This window comes from Perca fluviatilis, chromosome 4 (assembly GCF_010015445.1).
Source record: "Perca fluviatilis chromosome 4, GENO_Pfluv_1.0, whole genome shotgun sequence".
NCBI classification, from domain to species: Eukaryota; Metazoa; Chordata; class Actinopteri; order Perciformes; family Percidae; genus Perca; species Perca fluviatilis.
The window spans coordinates 12,849,024-12,869,052 of NC_053115.1; the positions used below are offsets into that span (position 1 = coordinate 12,849,024).

Genomic DNA, 20,029 nt, shown 5'->3' on the forward strand with positions numbered 1-20,029 from the left:
GACCATGAATGTCTGTAGAAAAATAATTTCAATTCCTTCAATAATTGTTTGATTTCAGTGTGGACCAAGCCGGTGGACCAGTCAACCAACCGACATTGCCATCCCTAGAGCAATGCTGCTAGAATGGCTAAAAACTAATATACTACAGCATTCTGGTCTCAGTTAAACTCAAGCTTGCAAAAAATACCTTGTAGTTCTCTATCTGGAATTTTTGAAAAACAAAAATGTAAAACCGAACTGTTGTGTTGTGTTAAAATTCTTAATTGGCAAGAACCAAATTGTCTGTACTGTGTCAGAGATTCGACAACAGAGACCGAGCTGTGGCTGCCCAGTAAAGTCAGTCATTAGTGACGTAGAGACAGAAATGTAGGAAACATGCCAAATCAAAATCCAGTAGTAGTGTTCCTGGGATGTCTTTTTTTTTTTTTTTTTTTTTTACTGTATGTGACGATGAAAAGTTAAATATCTTAATGGGTAAGGACTGACGATTGCAAAATGTGCATATAAATACTGTAGATGTGATAGTCATAATACTTAAACTTAAAATACTTAAGTTCTCTTCTCTATATTTAAACAATTGCCAACCAATGTTGTAGTCCACATCATACTGTATATACTTTCTTTCTTTCTCTTTCTTTCATACTTTCTTGTTATTTCTTATCTGTCAAGTGTTACGCATGACACTTCTGACCTATACATATTGCACACAATAAACTGACGGAATTGAGTGTAAACGGAGAGAAAAGTACAGAAGAATGACCACCCACCCTTTTACGATACAGCTGCAACACACACACACACACACACACACACACACACACACACACACACACACACACACACACACACACACACACACACACACACACACACACACACACACACACACACTCTTCTAATAAGTCCATTGTGCAGAGTGAATGCACCTCCTCCTGCCATATCCACTTTATGTTAATAATTGGCTTAAACAGCACTTATGTGGGATCTGTGGTTTTAGATACTTTAACCTCCGTGTCAAGGTCTCCTCCAGTAATAAAAGGGACTCATCTGTCTGCAAGCTGTGTACTATGTCACACTGTCTATTATAAGGTGGTCTGAGTTAGTGTGCTGCTGCTGAATTGGACTATTCTAATGTCTTTAATTCCTTCCTGGAAGACCCTCTTCAATGCCGCCTCAAGGCCTGAAAGAGGGCCAAAAAGTGCTGTTGTCAGCTCTGTGTGTGTCTTTTCTTTTTTTTTGTAGCACCATAACGACGTGTGGTGAAAGGATTATTGTGAGTGATAGAAGTGGGTGTGGTTCTTAATGCATGGATGAGAGGAACCATGTGTGAACCTGAGATAGTACAGTAGGTTGCTTTTAAACTGTGTGTGTACAGTATTTGTTTCTAGAGTTACTGTGGGTGTCTTTGTGATGTGCCCACTGTCCCTACGGCAGCTGTATGTGGATGGGGATTTTTCCTGCTTTTTAATGACTCTGTATAGTGTGTGTGTCTGTCTGTCTGTCGGTCTTTGTTGCTGCATCCCATAGGGAGTCTTTGGTCCGGTCAGTGTGTGAGTGGGAGCTGATTTGCATCCCCTGAAAATTGAACGGGGGTGGGGGGTTAGCATGTGTGGAGGTGGACCGAGTGCTCTGATAGTGCTGACTCACAGTTCTTTTCCGCAGTTTAAAGTGATTACCTCCCCACTGTGTCCACATTGACCTTCTGAAAGCCTGAGATTAACAACGGTGCCGTGTGACAGATCTTTTGTCTTTTTGATGTTTTATGAACATTGCGATATGTAAGAACATTGTACCCTCAGTTTTCTCATCAGTGTGTTCTCAATTAATCAGCACTGTGGCACAAGCAAGTAAAAAGTGTCACTTCTTTAATCTCCTCTAATCAGCCGCCTTGCCTGCAAGGTTTTCTGTCGTACTGCTGGCAAACAAGTTCAAGTGATACTAAATTTAAATACTCAGCCCTCATTCACTGAGTTCAGGTGCAGTAACTGCTTTGCTTTAGGCTCATCTAATCAGGGATTATTTTACAATTATTATTTCAGGTGGAGGCAATTAACTGCACTGAACTCACTGTCAGGATGGGAAGCCCAGCAGGACTATGAGTCCTGAGCAGCAGGATTAACAGCTGATGATGACTGAAATCAGCCAAGTCTGCTACATCATCTTCAGTGGCCTTACTTTCACTGGTTTCTCCCAGAACTGTCCTTTTTATGCCTCATTATTTATTTCCTACACATTTTCTGAGGTTCTAAATCAACAGCACAAACAAAAGTGTTGTTTATGTATGAGCTTTGTATTCAGGGCTGTTTAGTTCCCCTCTATAAAGTTGTGTGAATGTATTGTTTGTCTTTTGTGTATCACACACCACTTCATCTACTTTCCTCTACCAGTTAATCAAATTGATGGTTCATTTTAATGCCCCTTTCGGGTAAAGCTGTGTTTGAGGTGTTTGTTTGAATGGGTAAACACGTTATATGTGACGTTATTTTGTGACCCTGCAGCTCGACTTTGATATGAAAGGGTGAACATGGGTTTTTGTAATACATTTTTTGGATTATTATAGGGTTTCTATAAAATTAGTATGTAAAATATGTTTTACATAGTCTGTTTACAGGTGTTGCAGAGTACTACTGCACATGCGAACAAACTTGTATATAGCCTCTTGCGGCTCCAGAAGGAGATGCACAAAGTTGGATACATTTCCTCAAGTAATTTCACTTGAATTAGTGTCGCTCAGGCCTGAAGACTACAAGCATGAGAAGTGACCTCTGTAGTGTGCTCCTCATCTGCGCCTGAGGCTATTGACTTGAGGCTATTTTAGCGGCTACTAGCAAAACACACCCAAATCTGTACAGTGAATTGTTGAATTGTGGGTGTGGGATGCAGGCGCAAGATTTTGACAATGTATGGAATATAAAATACTATATCTCTGGTCCCGCTGCATCGTTTTTATCCTTTTTTTTCGGGAGTCTGACATTGTTATATTGCTAAATTATTGCTAATATAATGCTAAATTAATGAACACTTTTAATAAAATGAAATAATTCTGTGGATTAGCAGTGATGTTTGCAGACCCAGGTCACAAAACCTGTAGTAAGCTTTGATTCACAACATTTTCAATGGACTCCAATAGCACCTTAGTTCCATGGTGAAATAAAAGTTTCAAAATGTCCTTAAGTTCATTATCCTAGAAACAGCAAAAAAACTGAATACATTTGATTAAACATCTACTATAATAAAGTATATGGTGTTTCTAAGGTCATATTTCTCAAATAAATTATTATTTAATTACTTAGATGTGGATTTTTTCATTATCCCACTTGAAATGTTTCCACTTGGAATGATCATAAGGTCAAAGCAGAGTCTGTCTAGCGTGTGGATGAGATTGTCATACTTGATCTGCACAGTGCATAAAACCATTAAAACATTTAATCAGTGACACCCATTTTACAATTTTGATTTATGATGATATCATCTTTTTATCCATTCACTGACTGTCTCTTTCCTTTTCTTCTCTTTTCTCAGGATTCGCCCTCAGATGGCCAAGGAGAAGATAGAGGGCTGCCATGTGTGCACGCTTGTCACACCTGGAGAACCACAAGTCCTCCTGGGTAAAGACAAGGCCTTCACCTATGACTTTGTGTTTGACATCAACTCAGAGCAGCAGCACATCTACCAGTCCTGTGTGTACAAGCTCATTGAGGGCTGCTTCGAGGGCTACAACGCCACAGTGTTCGCTTATGGTCAGGTATGTCACCCATGCTTAAATTTTGTTGTAAGGAATTTTAATGATTAATTGATAGAATAGAGTTCCATAGCTTTAGAGCAGCATGGTGGCCCAATGGTTAGCACTGTGGCCTCACAGCAAGAAAATTCTGGGTTCAAATCCAGGTCGTTCCGGGCCTTTCTGTGTGGCGTTTGTTCTCCCCATGTTTGCGTGGGTTTCCCCCGGGTGCTCCGGTTTCCCCCACCATAAAAAAAACAAACCTGTACTAGGTTCTCCAATCAGTGCTCTTGATCAAGGCACTGGCTCAGATCTGGAGTTGGTCCCCGGGCTGTATATGGCTGCCCAATGCTCCCTTGATGGATGGGTTAAATGCAGAGAATGAATTCCGCTACATGTATGTGTATTTGACAATAAAGTACCTTTTAATATGAACTTTCAATAAGTAAGAAGTAAATAAGATAACAAACAAACCAAGCAACAATGAATACCCAACCAATTCTGCTCCCAAATCTAGTGGAACAGAACCACATCTTAAACACACAGTCAAGATAGTCCCAATAGCCATTTAATCCAGAGTTCCATGGCTTTCTTGGAAAAATAAGTATATATGTTTTCTTGATTTCTGATGAAATTATCAGTTTATATTACGTTTGGAACTTCTAAATCAATACAGCTAATTGAAACACTTTGTAGTGGGTGGTGACACAGGGTTTATACATCATACGCTGTCTGTCACAATCATACAATTTTCTAATTTTCTAAATATTGAATATTACATAATATATAATGTATAATATATTGTGTTATATTTACTGTTTTACATTTTATTGTGAACTTTTATTCTGAAATTTCTCTACAGGGAAGCTATTTATGTGTCTAGTCCTTATTGGAAAACTGATATTGACATCGCAATTTTGCTGTGTATGTATAGGCTCTGTTACCCAAAACAACTCTTAAATGGGTTGGTTGAATAAACACACACACACACACACACACACACACACACACACACACACACACACACACACACACACACACACACACACACACACACACACACACACACACACACACACACACACAAACACACACCTCAACACACCGTTAATTCAAGTTGAATTACCTGCCAGTACATGCACGTAAAAACTGGTTACTGTACATGGATGTAGGACGTGTGACGTGTTTGGAGCACTCAGGAAATGGGACTTCATTGTAGTTTGTGAAATGTGTTTCAGACGGGTTCGGGGAAGACCTACACCATGGGGACAGGCTTCGATGTGAGCCTGGGCCAGCAGGAGCAGGGCATCATCACACGGGCTGTTCACCAGCTGTTTGAGGGAATCCAGAACAGGAGGGTGCGCGCCCAGGAGGCCGGCAGCCAGCCACCCGAATTTAAAGTCAGCGCCCAGTTCCTAGAGGTATGCGACACACACGTGTAGATGTGGACGGAAGTACATGAACTTGATCTCACATTTTTAACAGTGCATTATTGATTTTCTTGCTTGCAAATGTGCTTGTGTGACGTGCTGGGATGGATATTAGTCCATATTAACTCTAACCAGATGGGACAAAACAGGGAGGCGAGAGGATCAACCCCCTCTACTACAAACAGGAAGTGACAACCCAATGACAGATGGGCAGGAATGTCTGCTTGTGCTTTGTTGGTCCTGATTAATGTTGTCCATTACCTCTGACATTATTCCTCATCACTGAGGGGTAGATGATAGATAAGAGCGAGGGATGGGAGGGAGGCAGGGATGCTTGTGTAGGAGCAATGAGATAATTTGACAAGAAATCATTTCCTCCAGAGCTTTCTGGCAGGCAAATGTTTGGGTTGTCTCTGGGGGACAATTGTATATGCGTTTGTGAAGGTGCATGATCTAATTACTTTAATCAGCTTTCTGTAATAATAAGATAAATACAAAATCACTCATTTTTGGAGCTTTCTCTTCTTTCTTTCTTTTCTTTCTGTCGGTCCTGCTCTCTGTTGTTAGTGTTTTTTTTTTTTGTTCGTTCTCAGGTCACAAGTTTATCTCTGTTGATGGTAAACAGATGTGTGTGTGTGTGTGTTTGGCAGTAGCTGGGAACAGCTGACCTGCGTGGCCCTTGCCCTCTTTGGTTTCTGAGAGGTTATTCTTTTGACCTGTGTGTAAATAAGAAGCAGCTGTGAGAAACGGGGAGAACATGAGGAGCATATGGAAATCTGCTCATTAAATCATTATGTTTAATAGTTATGTTCTGATAAAAACCGAGTATTGCTGTAGGGTATGTATAATTTGTATAATGATGCATGCGTGTTTGTGGCTTTTGTCGTATTACAGTTGTACAATGAAGAAGTCCTCGATTTGTTTGACGGAACCAGAGATCCAGAGAGTCGGAACAGGAAGTCCAACATTAAGATCCATGAAGACGCCAGTGGCAGCATCTACACCACTGGAGTCACTTCCAGACTGGTGCAGTCAGAGGAGGAGGTGGGTGCATGTTTCCGTGTGTTGGTGTTGGTTTCACATGTGCGTCATCTGCAGTCCTTAAAGGTCCCATGACATTGTACTCTTTGGATGCTTTTATATAGACCTTAGTGGTCCCCTAATACTGTATCTGAAGTCTCTTTCCTGAAATTCAGCCTTGGTGCAGAATTACAGCCACTAGAGCCAGTCCCACAATGAGCTTTCCTCAGAATGTGCCATTTCTGTGTCTGTAGCTATTGAGGAGGAGAGAGGGCGGGGCAAGGTGGAGGGTGGGGGTGTGGCCTTGACCAACTGCCACTTTGCTTGTTTGAAAGCCAAAGTCTCTCTCTCATGGGTGGGCCAAATTCTCTGGGCGGGCAAAGCAGAGAAAGGGGAGGTAACCTTGCTCCTTATGACCTCATAAGGTGCAAGATTCCAGATTGGCCCATCTGAGCTTTCATTTTCTCAAAGGCAGAGCAGGATACCCAGGGCTCGGTTTACACCTATCACCATTTCAAGCCAATTGGGGACCATAGGCAGGCTGGGGGAACTCATATTAATGTTAAAAAACCTCATAAAGTAAAATTTTAATGCCTTGGGATCTTTAAATTCTTTCAGTCTTGTTCAAAATGTAGTGTGTTTTTACACTGTATGAATATATTTGAAGCAGTTATTCTTCTGCTAATGTTTCTTGGTCTAAGGATCATAAAAATGTATAAAACTATTTAAAAAATGGTCATTATTTTTCATTAAATTTAACCTCCTGCTTTGCTATGGCTTTTATGCTTATCCTAACACAGTATTTTTTCAGCGCTTTCTTTTGCTTTGTTTTTATCCAAAAATGCGTTCATTAAGTTTCAGTATAGCAATTTTAAATGCCTTCAGATTTTCTTAATAAAATGAGATCATCAGTCTTAAATTTCACACAGAAGCTCAAAAAGACAAAAGAAACTGGAGCTTTTGTTTCAGCAAAAGTTGACGATTAAGTTCTTGGCATCAACAGTTTCAAGGAACGAGTGCAAATCTCAGATCATACATGCTTTGATAAGTTTCCTGTTACCATAGAGTGGTGTTGCATTGCAAAGGGTTAACTGTGACGACTTTAATGAATGCTGACTGGTTGAGGCAGAGCATGGGAGCTGTCAGAGATCCCCAGTAACCTGAAAATTCTGGCATGAACCATCTGGTGGTCAGCAGTCAGAAACAAAAAAAATAGGGCGAGGATGATAAGGGAGACTTTGCGCTAACATGCTGCCTTCTAAGCCAGACTGGCTAAACCCATCAGGCTATTTTGTGTGAGCGATACCAGACTGTTTCAGGGTAGCTTTCTTGAGAATTTGCCAGATAAAAGGAGTGAGTGGAAGAAGGAGGATGTGATTGGTTCAAGAGGGCAGGAGGAATGTCTGTTAGAGATGTGACGAGCCAGTGACAAAGAGGTTAACAGAGGTGTCAGGTGGTGATTTAAGGGGAGGGCTATATTAAATGCTGTCTGGGACAATACACTTGTTATTATTTGGTTTCTTCTCCAATAGGTGTCAGAGTAGAAAGAAAGATGTGCGCCGATTTGTTAAATGGAAGCAGAACGAGAAGGGAAAAAAGGCTGAATTCAGGAGAGGTCATCCGTGCATTAAATTCCCCAAAATATCAGACAGCTGAGAGACAAGTAGAGACAGATGGGCACTCCTGTGGATGGGAAGAGAGAAAATGTCAAAGCAGGGGGAGGGAGGAGATAGAAGTGTGGAGGTGATGGAGTGTGGAAAGAGAAAAGGAGTTAGGACAAAAATAAGAGCATGTTTGCGGTTGGCAGCATTTTGAGTGTGTAGGGATGTAAAAAAAAAAACTGATTAAAGAAAGGTTAAAATCAACAAAATGAGTTTCCCATCTTCATGAAATATGTTGACGCAGGTGTTGAGTTCTTCTCAGAAATCAGCAAGTGATCACAGGCGGTGAGCCAACAAAATAGCGTGATGTCAACCATTACCATTCGTTTTTGTTGACTGAGTCTACTTTTTTTTTTTTATCATAGTTTTCTCTTCTACAGTTCAAACTAAAAAGTCCTAACTAAATGTCCTCCATATTGTGTGTTTGCTGCAGCTGCTGCAGTGCCTGAAGCTCGGTGCTCTGTCCCGCACCACAGCCAGCACCCAGATGAATGCCACAAGCTCCCGCTCGCACGCCATCTTCACCATCTACCTCTGTCAGATGAGAGTGTGCCCGCAGGCTCAAATGGTGAGATTTGGGGTTTGGAGTGGAGGGCTGGAGAAAAAACTGAAAAAAAAAGAAGACAATTAATGTAGTATTACAGTCATAGTAGCATTAAAGGTGATGAAATAATTTTTGAGTAAGACGCTCAAGTTCATGAACTCATTTTCAATTGTTTTTTTGTCCACCCCTGCTAGCAGAACGGAGGAGGAGGAGGAGGAGGAGGAGGAGGAGAAGGAGAAGGAGGAGGAGGAGGAGGAGGAGGAGGAGGAGAGAACGGGGTGGACTCGAACGGCGTGGACTCCAGCCCCATCGCTCAGCCGGAGTTCGAGACTCTGATGGCAAAGTTCCACTTTGTGGACCTGGCTGGCTCTGAGAGGCTGAAACGCACAGGAGCTACAGGAGAGAGAGCCCGCGAGGGAATCTCTATTAACTGTGGACTGGTGAGACAGAAATACAAAATGAGTGTGTGTTGGTGGGTGGTATGATAGAAAACAAAGAACATGACAAAACATACACCAGCTCTTCCACTGTCTGTCTGTACTCAGATACAGTTTGCTTATCTCTCTTCTGCTTTCTTAAATGTCTTAAAAGCATGTTAATAATATAACTAGTTTGTGACCAATTTCTGTGTGTGTGTGTGTGTGTGTGTGTGTGTGTGTGTGTGTGTGTGTGTGTGTGTGTGTGTGTGTGTGTGTGTGTGTGTGTGTGTGTGTGTGTGTGTGTGTGTGTGTTGTAGCTGGCGCTGGGAAATGTGATCAGTGCTTTAGGAGACCAGGCTAAGAAGGGAGGACACGTCCCTTACAGAGACTCCAAACTCACTCGTCTACTACAGGACTCACTGGGAGGCAACAGGTATATGCACTCTCACACACACACACACACACAAACAAACACACACACACACACACACACACACACACACACACACACACAGTTGATTGACATAAAATGAATTGCCACTATTTTGATAGTTGATTACATTACAAGTTTTTCTAAACAAAATGCCACCAATTTGACGGTTCCAGCTTCTATAAAGTGAGGACTTTGCTTTTCTGTGCCATATGTAAATAAAAAAAAATAATAGTTGTTAGTTGCAGCCCCAGTGCTGTGGTTTGCTTATTGACAGAGGTCACAGAGTTTTCCTTAAGCCCTCAGTGGGACACACAAGACATGCTGTAGAGCCGTTGATGTTGTTGTGCCTGCTTATCAAAAGGGCTTCTGTTATGTTCATGCTAACAACAAGACATTCTTAGCATTGTTATACTGTGTGCACAGTCGTCTAAAAACCTTCACGTTTCCTTCCTCTCCAGTCGCACGTTGATGATCGCCTGCATCAGTCCGTCAGACCGGGACTTCATGGAAACACTAAACACACTGAAGTACGCCAACCGTGCCCGAAACATCAAGAACAAGGTGGTGGTGAACCAAGACAAGACCAGCCAGCAGATCAGCGCCCTGCGTGCCGAGATAGCTCGGCTTCAGATGGAACTGATGGAGTACAAGGCGGTGAGAGATGGAGGGATGGGTGGCGATAAGGAAAAAGGAAACATTGTTGGGGAGAGAAATGGAGAAAAAAAAGGAGGAGGTGGAGATGCTCAGAGAAAAAAGATAAAAGGGGCTGGGGAGTGGGGGGGGGCATGTTGAAGATGTTTAATGTGGCAGGTTGAAAAATACAAAAAAGACAACACATGGCTGTCAGTGTAACTGATGCAATGAGGCAGTAAGAGAGGGCTGACATAATGGATGAAATTGAGAATAGTAACTGAGCAGAAGAGGAAAAAAAACCCACCACGAATGGGAGTAAGAAATAAGAAAAGCAGCATGAGAGGCTGCAGCAGCTAATTCTTATATCAAATCAAAGATCTTTACTGGAACACACACACATACATTTATACTTTTACTATAGTGCATGCAGAGTATGAGGAAGATTAATCAGCGCAAACATCAGCATTTTCCAAAGTAATGCAGAGATATATTGATCCCGTAGCTGAATGTACAGAGAAGCCCCTTACGGTGTATGTGTTCTTCGTATCATGGTTTACATAACATGGACCATTTTGCAGTAAGAAGACTGAATGATACAAGGAAATGTGACAAGAAATAGGCAGAAGATTTAAAGAAAGTCTGCAAGGAGTCTTCGCTACTCCAGGGGGCCACAAGAAACAAGGAATCATTTAGCAGGGCTGTCAGTCTATTATGCGATTGAGGGTTTAACCACGGTTACTAAAAGGAAGTGAACTATGCCCAGGGACTGCGAGCTGACCTCGATGTGGTAATAAGGGATGTGATGTGACTGGAGTCTGGAAGTAATGGAGTGTTTGGATAGATGGATTGGTTATGTCTGCGAGCCGCGACTGGATTAGACAGTGACTCTCTGTTCGGAGCGTAAACAACAGGATTTTTTCAGCGTTACTCATTCAGAATATGACAATAGTTGCTTGAAGAGCCACAGACAGACCAACTCATTTCAAACAGTAGCATTGTGTTTGGTTGGACTGCAACATCAAGTATATGCAAGAGTGTGGATTCAGAATCTGTTTAGTTTTTCAGGTCATTAGGTCCTGGTATTGTCTTCATCCCTAAAATGCTTCTGATGTTCAGGGTCACGGTCATGCTGACTGTTTTGCTTCTCTGTGCAGGGGAAGCGTGTGGCAGGTGAGGATGGCTCAGAGGGCTTCAGCGACCTGTATCAGGAGAATGCAATGTTGCAGAGAGAAAGCGACACACTGCGCCTGAGGGTAAAGGCCATGCAGGAGACCATTGACCACCTCAACACCCGCGTAACGCATCTGCTGGCCAATGAGGTCAGCGCTCTGCTGACCAAGTCAAGTACGTGAGGGAGATATGTAACTGCTCTGAATGTTTAAACACCATACAATCTCTGTTTAACTTAAAGCAACACTATGTAACTTTTCCCGCTTCGGTCCCCCTACAGGTTGGAAGCGTAATTGTCCATTACATTACATTGTCCAGTTCATTCAAACTACAGATCCGAGGCGACCCGACCAGCAAACTTGCACAATGTAATGTAATGGACAATTACGCTTCCAACCTGTAGGGGGAAGTTACATTGTTACATTGCTTTAAGTTTACCGTTTTTCTTTCTTTCTTTTTTTTTTTTTTTTGATGCATCCTTTTTGAATTGAGTGCTTACCCGAGCCTCCTTATACATTTTGACTTCTAGGTGAGGGCAATGAGGAGATCGGGGCTTTAATCCAGAACTACATCCGAGAGGTTGAAGAACTTAGGTAAGAGCTCTAAACCTTGTGGGATGCCTTTATTTACTTCCATCACTTGTAGCAGCACACTAACTGAAATAATCAAAGTTAAATCTGGGACAGCACTTACTTTACAAAGTTTTTTTTTTTAAAGATTATTTTTTTGGGGCATTTCCACCTTTAATAATAGGAAAGTAATGAAAGGGGGAGAGAGAGAGGGGGAAGACATGCAGGAAATCGTCCCAGGTCGGACTTGAACCCTGGACCTTCTGCATCTAGGCATGAACCTCTGTATATGTGCGCCCGCCCCAAATTGACTGAGCTATCCTGGCCGCAAACTTCTTGACCTGATTTAGGACTAGGACCTGAAATGAACACCCGAAATGCGGGTGAATTTTGCCATTGGCGGGTAAAATTGTCAATCTACCTGCCACCTTGGCAGCCAATGAGAATTGAGTGATTCAGACTTGATTTTTTTGCAATTGTTGTTCTTTCACATTTCAACCAAGTCAGCCATTTGCTTGGATTTGAGCTAAACATTTGTTACCGCATTACTGGGGTGAAGAGGCCGGCTGAAACCGACAAAAAGATGAGGATGATTCAAAGAAAAGTAAAAGAAGACGTTTTATTACCAAGTGGACAGTTGGCGACAACGGCAAGGTTCGTGAGGTGCTTTTTACGACGGCAGTACAGAACAAATGTACTGCTGTGACGGTCATGTGTATGGCTCAGAGAAAGACGTGGAGGAAGAGGAGTGTGTCTGCTCCTTTTTTGTGGACTCAGAGGATATATGATAACTATCTCTGACAGGGGAAATCATTAAATAAAATGTTTGAGAGTCATTAATTGTATGGATTTCGTCAATAACTTGACAGCACTTAAATGTGTATTCTTAACAAGTTCAAGAACGATGCTTGTGCATTTCCTGTGTGGATTTTAAAATCCACCTGCCACAGTTGCTGGTGGCCAAAAAAGTTAACTTCAGTCCCTGCTTAGGGCATTCTTTGTTGTTTAAAGGAATGATTTGACATTTTTGGAAATATGCTTATGTAGGGAGTTACATGAGATGATGTCTGCTACTCTGTTCGTTATGTAGTTGGAGCCCTTTAGCTGATTAGCAGACAACGTGACCACATAATGTTTAATTAGAGTAGAGAAGAGCCATAAGGTCAGTGAACTGATTCAGTGATGTCCGTTCCACGACAATATTTAAATTTGCTAATGTTAGCTAAAATATGCTACCATATGCTACTGAACTTTGCAAGGATACGATGTGGGAGGATGTGGTAAGGATATGTGTTATTTCTTCTTTCGAAAGTTTAATAGTGACTGAAAAAATAGACTCAGTGGCTTTAATTAGCTTGTGTTAAGTCAGTTTGAATGTTGTTTCTAATTTCAGGATAATTTTTTCCCCCCTTCTCAGAACCCAGCAGAAAGAAATGATAGATTAAAGAGTTTTCTTTTTCTCCCTCTCTCATGCTCCTCTGTCAGAACCAAGCTTCTTGAGAGCGAGGCCATGAACGAGTCGCTGCGACGGCAGGCGCCCCGACTCTCCTCGCGTTCCCCGTTCCCTTCCTCCGCTCACAGCCCCGCCCCCGGCCACCCCCCTGGCTCCTCCCCTGCTCCCTTGTCCATGGAGGCGGAGATGACGGACGTGTTGCGCCGGGCCAAGATGGACATCGAGAGGCTGAAGAAGAAGGAGAGGAGGCAGAGGAGAATGAGGTGAGGGGAGAATCGTGATAATGTGAACACTTTATACAATATAAATGAAATCCAGACAAAGGTCACCGGAGGAGCCAAGTCCACCGAGTTCCAGGAAGCTCTTCTGTCCTCATACATCCAAACATCTCAGCTTGATGTAAATTTGATTTCTAATTCGTTCCTCTAATCCCTTGTCAATAAATGATGCATGATGAGTACATCATTGTTCATGCCCATATACTCTTCCCTCCTCATTGCTTCTCTCCTCTAGCTTAAGAGCCACAGCACAAGTTGATTAGTGCTTTGGGACGGCCAGCTTCTGAATAGAATTGGGATGCAGCCAGAGCTGAGTAGTACCGCTGGCTTGGACACAAAAAGGTCTCATTCAGTCGGCCAGTGGGTCATGCGAGAGAAGAGTACACAGCCTAACAGGCTAATTGAGGTTTAATGGGATAGAGATGGAGGTAGAAGAGAATTTTAGAGATGGTACGGGCGATAACCCGGACGGTTGTAAAAGAGGGAGCAAAGGGGAGAATAAAATTGGCAATCAAATGGAAAGAGCTGAGAGGGCAGGATGAGCTGAAGAAGACTTTGCTAATGACTTCACAGGTCTGACTTTGCCTCGAGCATATCACTTGGCAACACTCCCAAAGCCTTAATGGTTGTTGTCAGGAGGGTGAAACATCTCACATACATGAAATATAAAGTGTTTGTAATGCATGGTAATGGACAAAAACACTCATGCTACTGCACGTGAATTGGATAGACTATCAACTACATTTGAAAATAATAAAGGGAAATAATTTGATGATAAAAAATATATTGACAAGTGACGTTATTTGTGTCTTTTCTCAATGCCAACTGTCACCTGGCTCAACAAGCATGCTTTTCTGCTCCTGTAGTCCCGAGTTGGAGAAAGGTCTGAAGAAACGAGTGAAGCTGCACACTCACGAGAATGGAGAGAACGGGCAGAATGGTCAAAACGGACAGAATGGACAGAATGGAGAGATCGATTCAGACGACAATTACACTGAGGTATGGTAGGCGTAGTGTTGGCATTCATACGGACAGCAAACAAAAAAACAGAACAAAGTCTAATGTATCTGTGTGTTTCTGTGTGTAGGATATCATGTCCCCACTGCAGGAGGAGAGTGGTTGTGATGAAGATGAAGGGGAAGATGAAGAGGAGGGCAGGGAGGAGGAGGACGGGTTTGACAGTGACGAGAGCCAGGTGGATTCAGACTCAGACTCCGATGAGAAAGGTGTGTTTCTGACAGCTGCTGCTACAAATTGACCAGACCTCTTCCCTCTTTTTTGTGTCCTGTGTTTAGCCATGCTAGCAGCATGGCTCCATAGATGGTAATGTCTGTCTGTAGGTCGGTGGGTAAGTATCTCAACAACTATGGAATGGATTGCCATGACATTATGTACAGACATTTGTTATGCGCAGAGGATGAATCCCATGACTTTGGTGATCCCCTGTCTTTCACTCTAGCGCCGCCAGCTGGTCAAAGTTTATCTCAACATCTACAGTATCGGATGACTTGGCAACAAACATTTGCATAGACATTCATGATTCCTTCCATGATTCCTTCCATGATCCCCTGACTTATCCTCTTGTGCCATCTACTGGTCTATATTTCAATTTATTTATGGTTTATGACCAGATATTTGCAAAACTAATCACAATCCCATTAGCCTCAGCTGTACTTTGTGTTTAGACTAAGATGGTGAACATGGTAAACATGTTAGCGTTGTCATTATGAATGACAATAAGCATGCTAATGTAAGCCTTTGGCTTAAAGCATTGCTGTGCCTAAGTACAGCCTCACAGAGCTGCTAACATTGCTTGTCCTATTCAGCGTTACCTACATCTCCATTTTCTTCAAGGACATTATGCAGTTTCTCAGATGGTTGACCGTGAAGACAGAAGAAGATATTTTATAGAATAGAGCTGAATTTGAATGTGCACTCTTACGGACAGTTTTTGAGAGAAGCACAAAGAAACAACACATGAATCAACCAATGCCAAAGTTTTAGGTTGATGCCAATCACAATTAAAAAAAAAAAAAAAAAAACAGACCGTAAATTAAGACTCCGATTTGGTGTGTTTTTTACATTTCCTGCTATTAATTTCATTATCCTAAATTTTTTATTTTATGTAAACTCCTATTTAAGCTCTTCTTGGCACTGAGTCTGATCTTTCCCTTCCAACCTGCAGCCAACTTCCAGGCGGACCTGGCTGATCTGACCTGCGAGATCGAGATCAAACAGAAGCTGATGGACGAGCTGGAGAACAGCCAGCGGAGGCTGCTGATGCTCAAACTGCAGTACGAGGAGAAGCTCATTCTACTGCAGAACAAGATCCGAGACACTCAGCTGGAGAGAGACCGCGTACTGCAGAATCTCAGTGAGTTCATGCATCATGAGATTTGTAAATTACACCTGGATTGGGGAGTTGTTGATCAGTAAAAGGTGTAATTAAAGGTAAAGCATCCTGACAACTAGGGCTGAGTAGCGATTTCAATACTTTTTAGGCCCTGACCGAATTGCCTCTAAAGTATCGTGAATTGAGAAATGCCTCGTCATTCAATACCCAATTTCAATACCTAAGGAGTAAATCTCATCAGCGTCAGTGAGCCAATAAGCATGCAGCCTGCTTCTACCAAGATCTAATAATGTGTGTGATCGGCTGTCTGACGGGGCTCAGACAATAGATTTGTGCCGCAATGTTGCGATTTATTTTTGTTTTATGAAGTTGGTATCGCAAAAAGTATCGTTTAGGAACCGGCATCGAAGTCGCGATATTGGTATCGGTACTGGTATTGAATATTTTTTAACCATACCCAGTCCTACTGACAACAGATCATTAAAGATGCTGTAGGAAGGGTTGCGAAGATCCAAGACTTGGCCAAAAGATTTTAACATCGACAATTTCTCAGTCCCTCCCCCCTTTCCGCTAAAGCCCAAAACAAGGAAGAATGAATGCGTGTGCATGAGCAGTGATTGACACACAGTTAGACACGCCCCCTGGTCCTGATTGGTGCATCTGAACAGGGAGCGGTGGATTTTTGCAAATCGCACTACAGGCTGTAGGTGGCGCCAGAGGAGCCGGATTTTTATTTATTTTTTATTACCTGCTTCACATAGTTCTACTCGAACATAGGGTCAGTTTCAGCAAATATGACAGAAAGTTAGTTTTATAAGTCTTACCTACTGCACCTTTAACATTATTACGTGGCCACACAGTGTCTATGGAGAACTATACAGAGGAGAAGGCCAACCGGATCAAGCAGGACTACGAGAAACGTCTTAAGGAGATGAATCGAGACCTGCTGAAGCTGCAAGTGGCACAGAAAGAGCATGCGCGTCTCCTGAAAAACCAGGGGAGGTACGAACGGGAGCTGAAGAAACTCCAGACCGAGGTCAACGATATGAAGAAAGCCAAGGTAAGAGGAAGAAGAGCAATGGGGGAGGAGCGGGATCATGAATAAATGCCATTGTTTGAGCAGGAATACTAGTGCAGTTTAGGAAGCCTGACCTCTGCTGTTTCCAGGTGACACTGATGAAGCAGATGAAGGAGGAGCAGCAGAGGAGGAGGATGGTGGAGGCAAAGAGGAACCGTGAGATCGCCCAACTCAAGAAGGAGCAGCGCCGCCAAGAGGTCAGACTGCATCTGTTTGTGTGTGTTAATGACAGATATATTCGAATTTATTACTTATTTACAAGTTATTCAAACTACAATACTACAGTGTTCAGAAGCACATATTAACATATGTGCTTCAGCGCCCTCTAATGTCTCATGCAGAAATAGAAATATTGGGAAGGGAGTGCTAGGTGAGACAGTATGAGCAACGTCACATATGAGCTTGTTTAATCTATGTTTCAGCTGTTGTCAACGTGTTCCAAATTCTAATTTCACAACTGTATTTAAAGAATGACTCATGCTGATGAGTGGCTTGCATTGATGTTTTTCCTTCTGTTTGTCAGCCTGGCACTTTAAAACCCTGCTTTTATGGATCATGCACATATTGCACACAGATTGTTGGTATCGCTTCTACGTGTTGAAGATTAGCACATACATACCCTGAGTGTGTTCATTTACATCTTTGTCTTCCCTGGAGGAGAGGGCTTATTAATGAGCATGGAAACGTTTACACTGTCATACCGTGGGCCTCATTTGTAATCCTGTTATTTAGGGTTTTGTCTTGAGTCTTAAAATCCCCTCTTGGTCAACACTTCCCTGTGTGCAGCCTGTTGTGCAAAGCGCAGTCTTATTCAGCTCAGGGATCTAATTAACGTTAGAAGAACAATATAAAAAATGTAGAGGAAAAATGAATAACAAACATGTTGAGAGAAATCTTTCTGTCTGTCCTGTCCATCAGTACCAGATTCGAGCGCTGGAGTCTCAGAAGCGGCAGCAGGAGCAGGTGCTGCGCAGGAAGACCCAGGAAGTGACCGCCCTGCGGCGCCTGGCCAAGCCCATGTCGGACCGCGTGGCAGGGCGTGTGGCCCGCTGGAACCAGACTCCCCCAGTTACAGACTCTGGAGCAGAGTTGTCAGCCAGCACTACAGCAAGCAGCTCTGAACCTGAGACTGGGAGGACTGTGAGCGGGCTGGTGAGACAGTGGAACAACAAAAACAATGTGTTTGGATATCTGGCAGAGAGTGAAGGGAGCATGGATGGAACTAGGGTCATTAGGTAAGCTGGGTTGATGTAGTCAATGACCTCTCTTTTACATGTGCATGTGTTAACGCCATCTTTGTAAGGGATTTAATTTTTTTTTAATTTTTATAATGACAAAAGGGTCACTTGTAGAGAGTTATCACCCGAATCTGGAGCTCCCCTCAGCTTTACAGAGCTTTATAGTGAGTTTTAGCTAATTGTTTAGCCGTCCGGATGCAACTTTACTGTTCTCACTAGGGTTGGGCGATGTCCCCTAAATTGGCAGTTGACGATGTTTACAGTAAAACGTCGTGATGGACGATGATATCGTCGTTGTCCGTGATCTGCTTAACGACAGGAAAGCGGGAACATTTGCCTTTAACAGAGCGACAGTAATAACCTAATATACCATTACTGAGTTTAAACTACAATCTTGGTTATATTAGCACTGAATAACACATACAATAAACAGAAACATAACTCAGCACATGAACAGATGCGCAGTATTAGCTCACACGTTAAATAGCGTACACACATAAATCATACATAACATCGTCATCAGACTTACTTATTGATGCACGCACACAGTAGTATCCACAAAGTTAGTCCAATGAGGGGATAAAGGAAAGTGTGATAGCGCTCCATGTTAACGCTTTCTCCTCTCTCGCTCGAGACAGCTGTGTCCAAGCCGAGGCACAGAGCATGGTTACCGCATGCTGATACGTTACTAGTCCAGGTAGAGCGAGCTACTATACTGACAGGGAGAGAGAGAGAGAGAGAGACTGTATCACTACAAATAGGTTGCACGTAGCTTGTTGCTAGTTTAAGACGGATGCAGTTGTCAATTTCCCGTTCACTAGGATTAGCGTTTGTCTGACAGGGTGGGGGGCGTGGCAGCACGATGGTGGCTCTCCATCGTGATGCCGGTCAACCATCACGATGGACGATGATATCGTATATATATAATATATCTGCTCAGCACCAAACAGGAGACCGTCACAGTTAGCTACTGGCTAGTAAACATAGTTGAGCATTTGGCAGCTAAAGAGTTTCTCAGGTGGACACAAGTAACACAACCAAATGAATGAGAATGTTGCTCAGTAAATGCTGGTTGTGTAAATGAGTAAACTGTTGCTAACAGGTTCACCATATCAACTGAAAAGGTGATGATATGTCAGTGTTGTGTTGTGGCCAAGTGGCCGAAAAAAATCAGTCTCCCTTTGTCCCTTCCCAGCAGTAGGAAGAAGTTGCAGCGTAAGCCAGCGGGCGTTGGAAGCGCTGGAGTGGCGGGCAGAGCCAGCAGCTTCTCCAAGTCTGCCCGTCAGAAGTGGCAAGCGCTCGAGCGTCGCATTATGGACATTGTCATGCAGAGAATGACAATCGCTAACGTGGAAGCTGACATGGATCGCCTTATAAAAGTAGGAATGGCCTTCACATTTTTATTCAAGATTAAGGTGGGAAATTGTGCTGTTTGTTACTGGGATTACACTTGGTTTGGTGGCTATAGAGTAAAATGGCATCCACAGGACTCTGCTGTTAAACCGGGACATGGTCTTGACCTGTATCACTTGAGACAACGTGGAAAAGTGTTTTGTGATACAATTAGCCAAAACCAATATACACTATGAGATAGGGCTGGACAATCAATCAAATTTTGATCGCGATTTTGGCACATAACAATCACAAAAACAATTATATTGCACGTTACATTTAGCAAGTTCTTATTTTGTCTTGTGTTCTGAAGTGGAATTCTTAAATTCCAACGGGAAAAGTGTTAAGGAACATTTCACAGTTCAAGGTGTGTCACTGTTGATTTCTTTAACTGTTTCACTGTTTTTTAAGTGCAATAAATGCAACATATTTCCAAAAGTCAATGAGTAATTGTGTTAAATAATCAATATCAATTGATTTCAGTATTGACCAAACTAACTGTGATCAGGATTTTTTCTGTAATCGAAGAGCCCTACCATGAGATGAGGAATCAAAATTACACATGGCAACAGCAGAACTAGTTTCAGAGATTTACATCTTATTACACTATGTATATGTGTGTGTGTGTGTGTGTATG

The 20,029-nt window shown here is 42.5% G+C and overlaps 1 protein-coding gene across 1 annotated transcript in view; it reads left to right on the forward strand.

The window, feature by feature from the left end:
• The window catches only part of kif21b (kinesin family member 21B), an 82,420-nt gene that overhangs the window by 23,508 nt on the left and 38,883 nt on the right, over nucleotides 1-20,029 (forward strand). Inside the window, exons 2-18 of the mRNA XM_039796317.1 lie at nucleotides 3,523-3,745; nucleotides 4,960-5,142; nucleotides 6,046-6,195; nucleotides 8,266-8,400; nucleotides 8,574-8,816; nucleotides 9,113-9,228; nucleotides 9,687-9,882; nucleotides 11,016-11,205; nucleotides 11,561-11,624; nucleotides 13,086-13,316; nucleotides 14,198-14,330; nucleotides 14,419-14,557; nucleotides 15,517-15,705; nucleotides 16,545-16,744; nucleotides 16,852-16,959; nucleotides 17,681-17,997; nucleotides 19,196-19,566. Coding sequence (XP_039652251.1) covers nucleotides 3,523-3,745; nucleotides 4,960-5,142; nucleotides 6,046-6,195; nucleotides 8,266-8,400; nucleotides 8,574-8,816; nucleotides 9,113-9,228; nucleotides 9,687-9,882; nucleotides 11,016-11,205; nucleotides 11,561-11,624; nucleotides 13,086-13,316; nucleotides 14,198-14,330; nucleotides 14,419-14,557; nucleotides 15,517-15,705; nucleotides 16,545-16,744; nucleotides 16,852-16,959; nucleotides 17,681-17,997; nucleotides 19,196-19,566 — 3,188 coding nt within the window. The remainder of the gene's footprint in view (nucleotides 1-3,522; nucleotides 3,746-4,959; nucleotides 5,143-6,045; nucleotides 6,196-8,265; nucleotides 8,401-8,573; nucleotides 8,817-9,112; nucleotides 9,229-9,686; nucleotides 9,883-11,015; nucleotides 11,206-11,560; nucleotides 11,625-13,085; nucleotides 13,317-14,197; nucleotides 14,331-14,418; nucleotides 14,558-15,516; nucleotides 15,706-16,544; nucleotides 16,745-16,851; nucleotides 16,960-17,680; nucleotides 17,998-19,195; nucleotides 19,567-20,029) is intronic.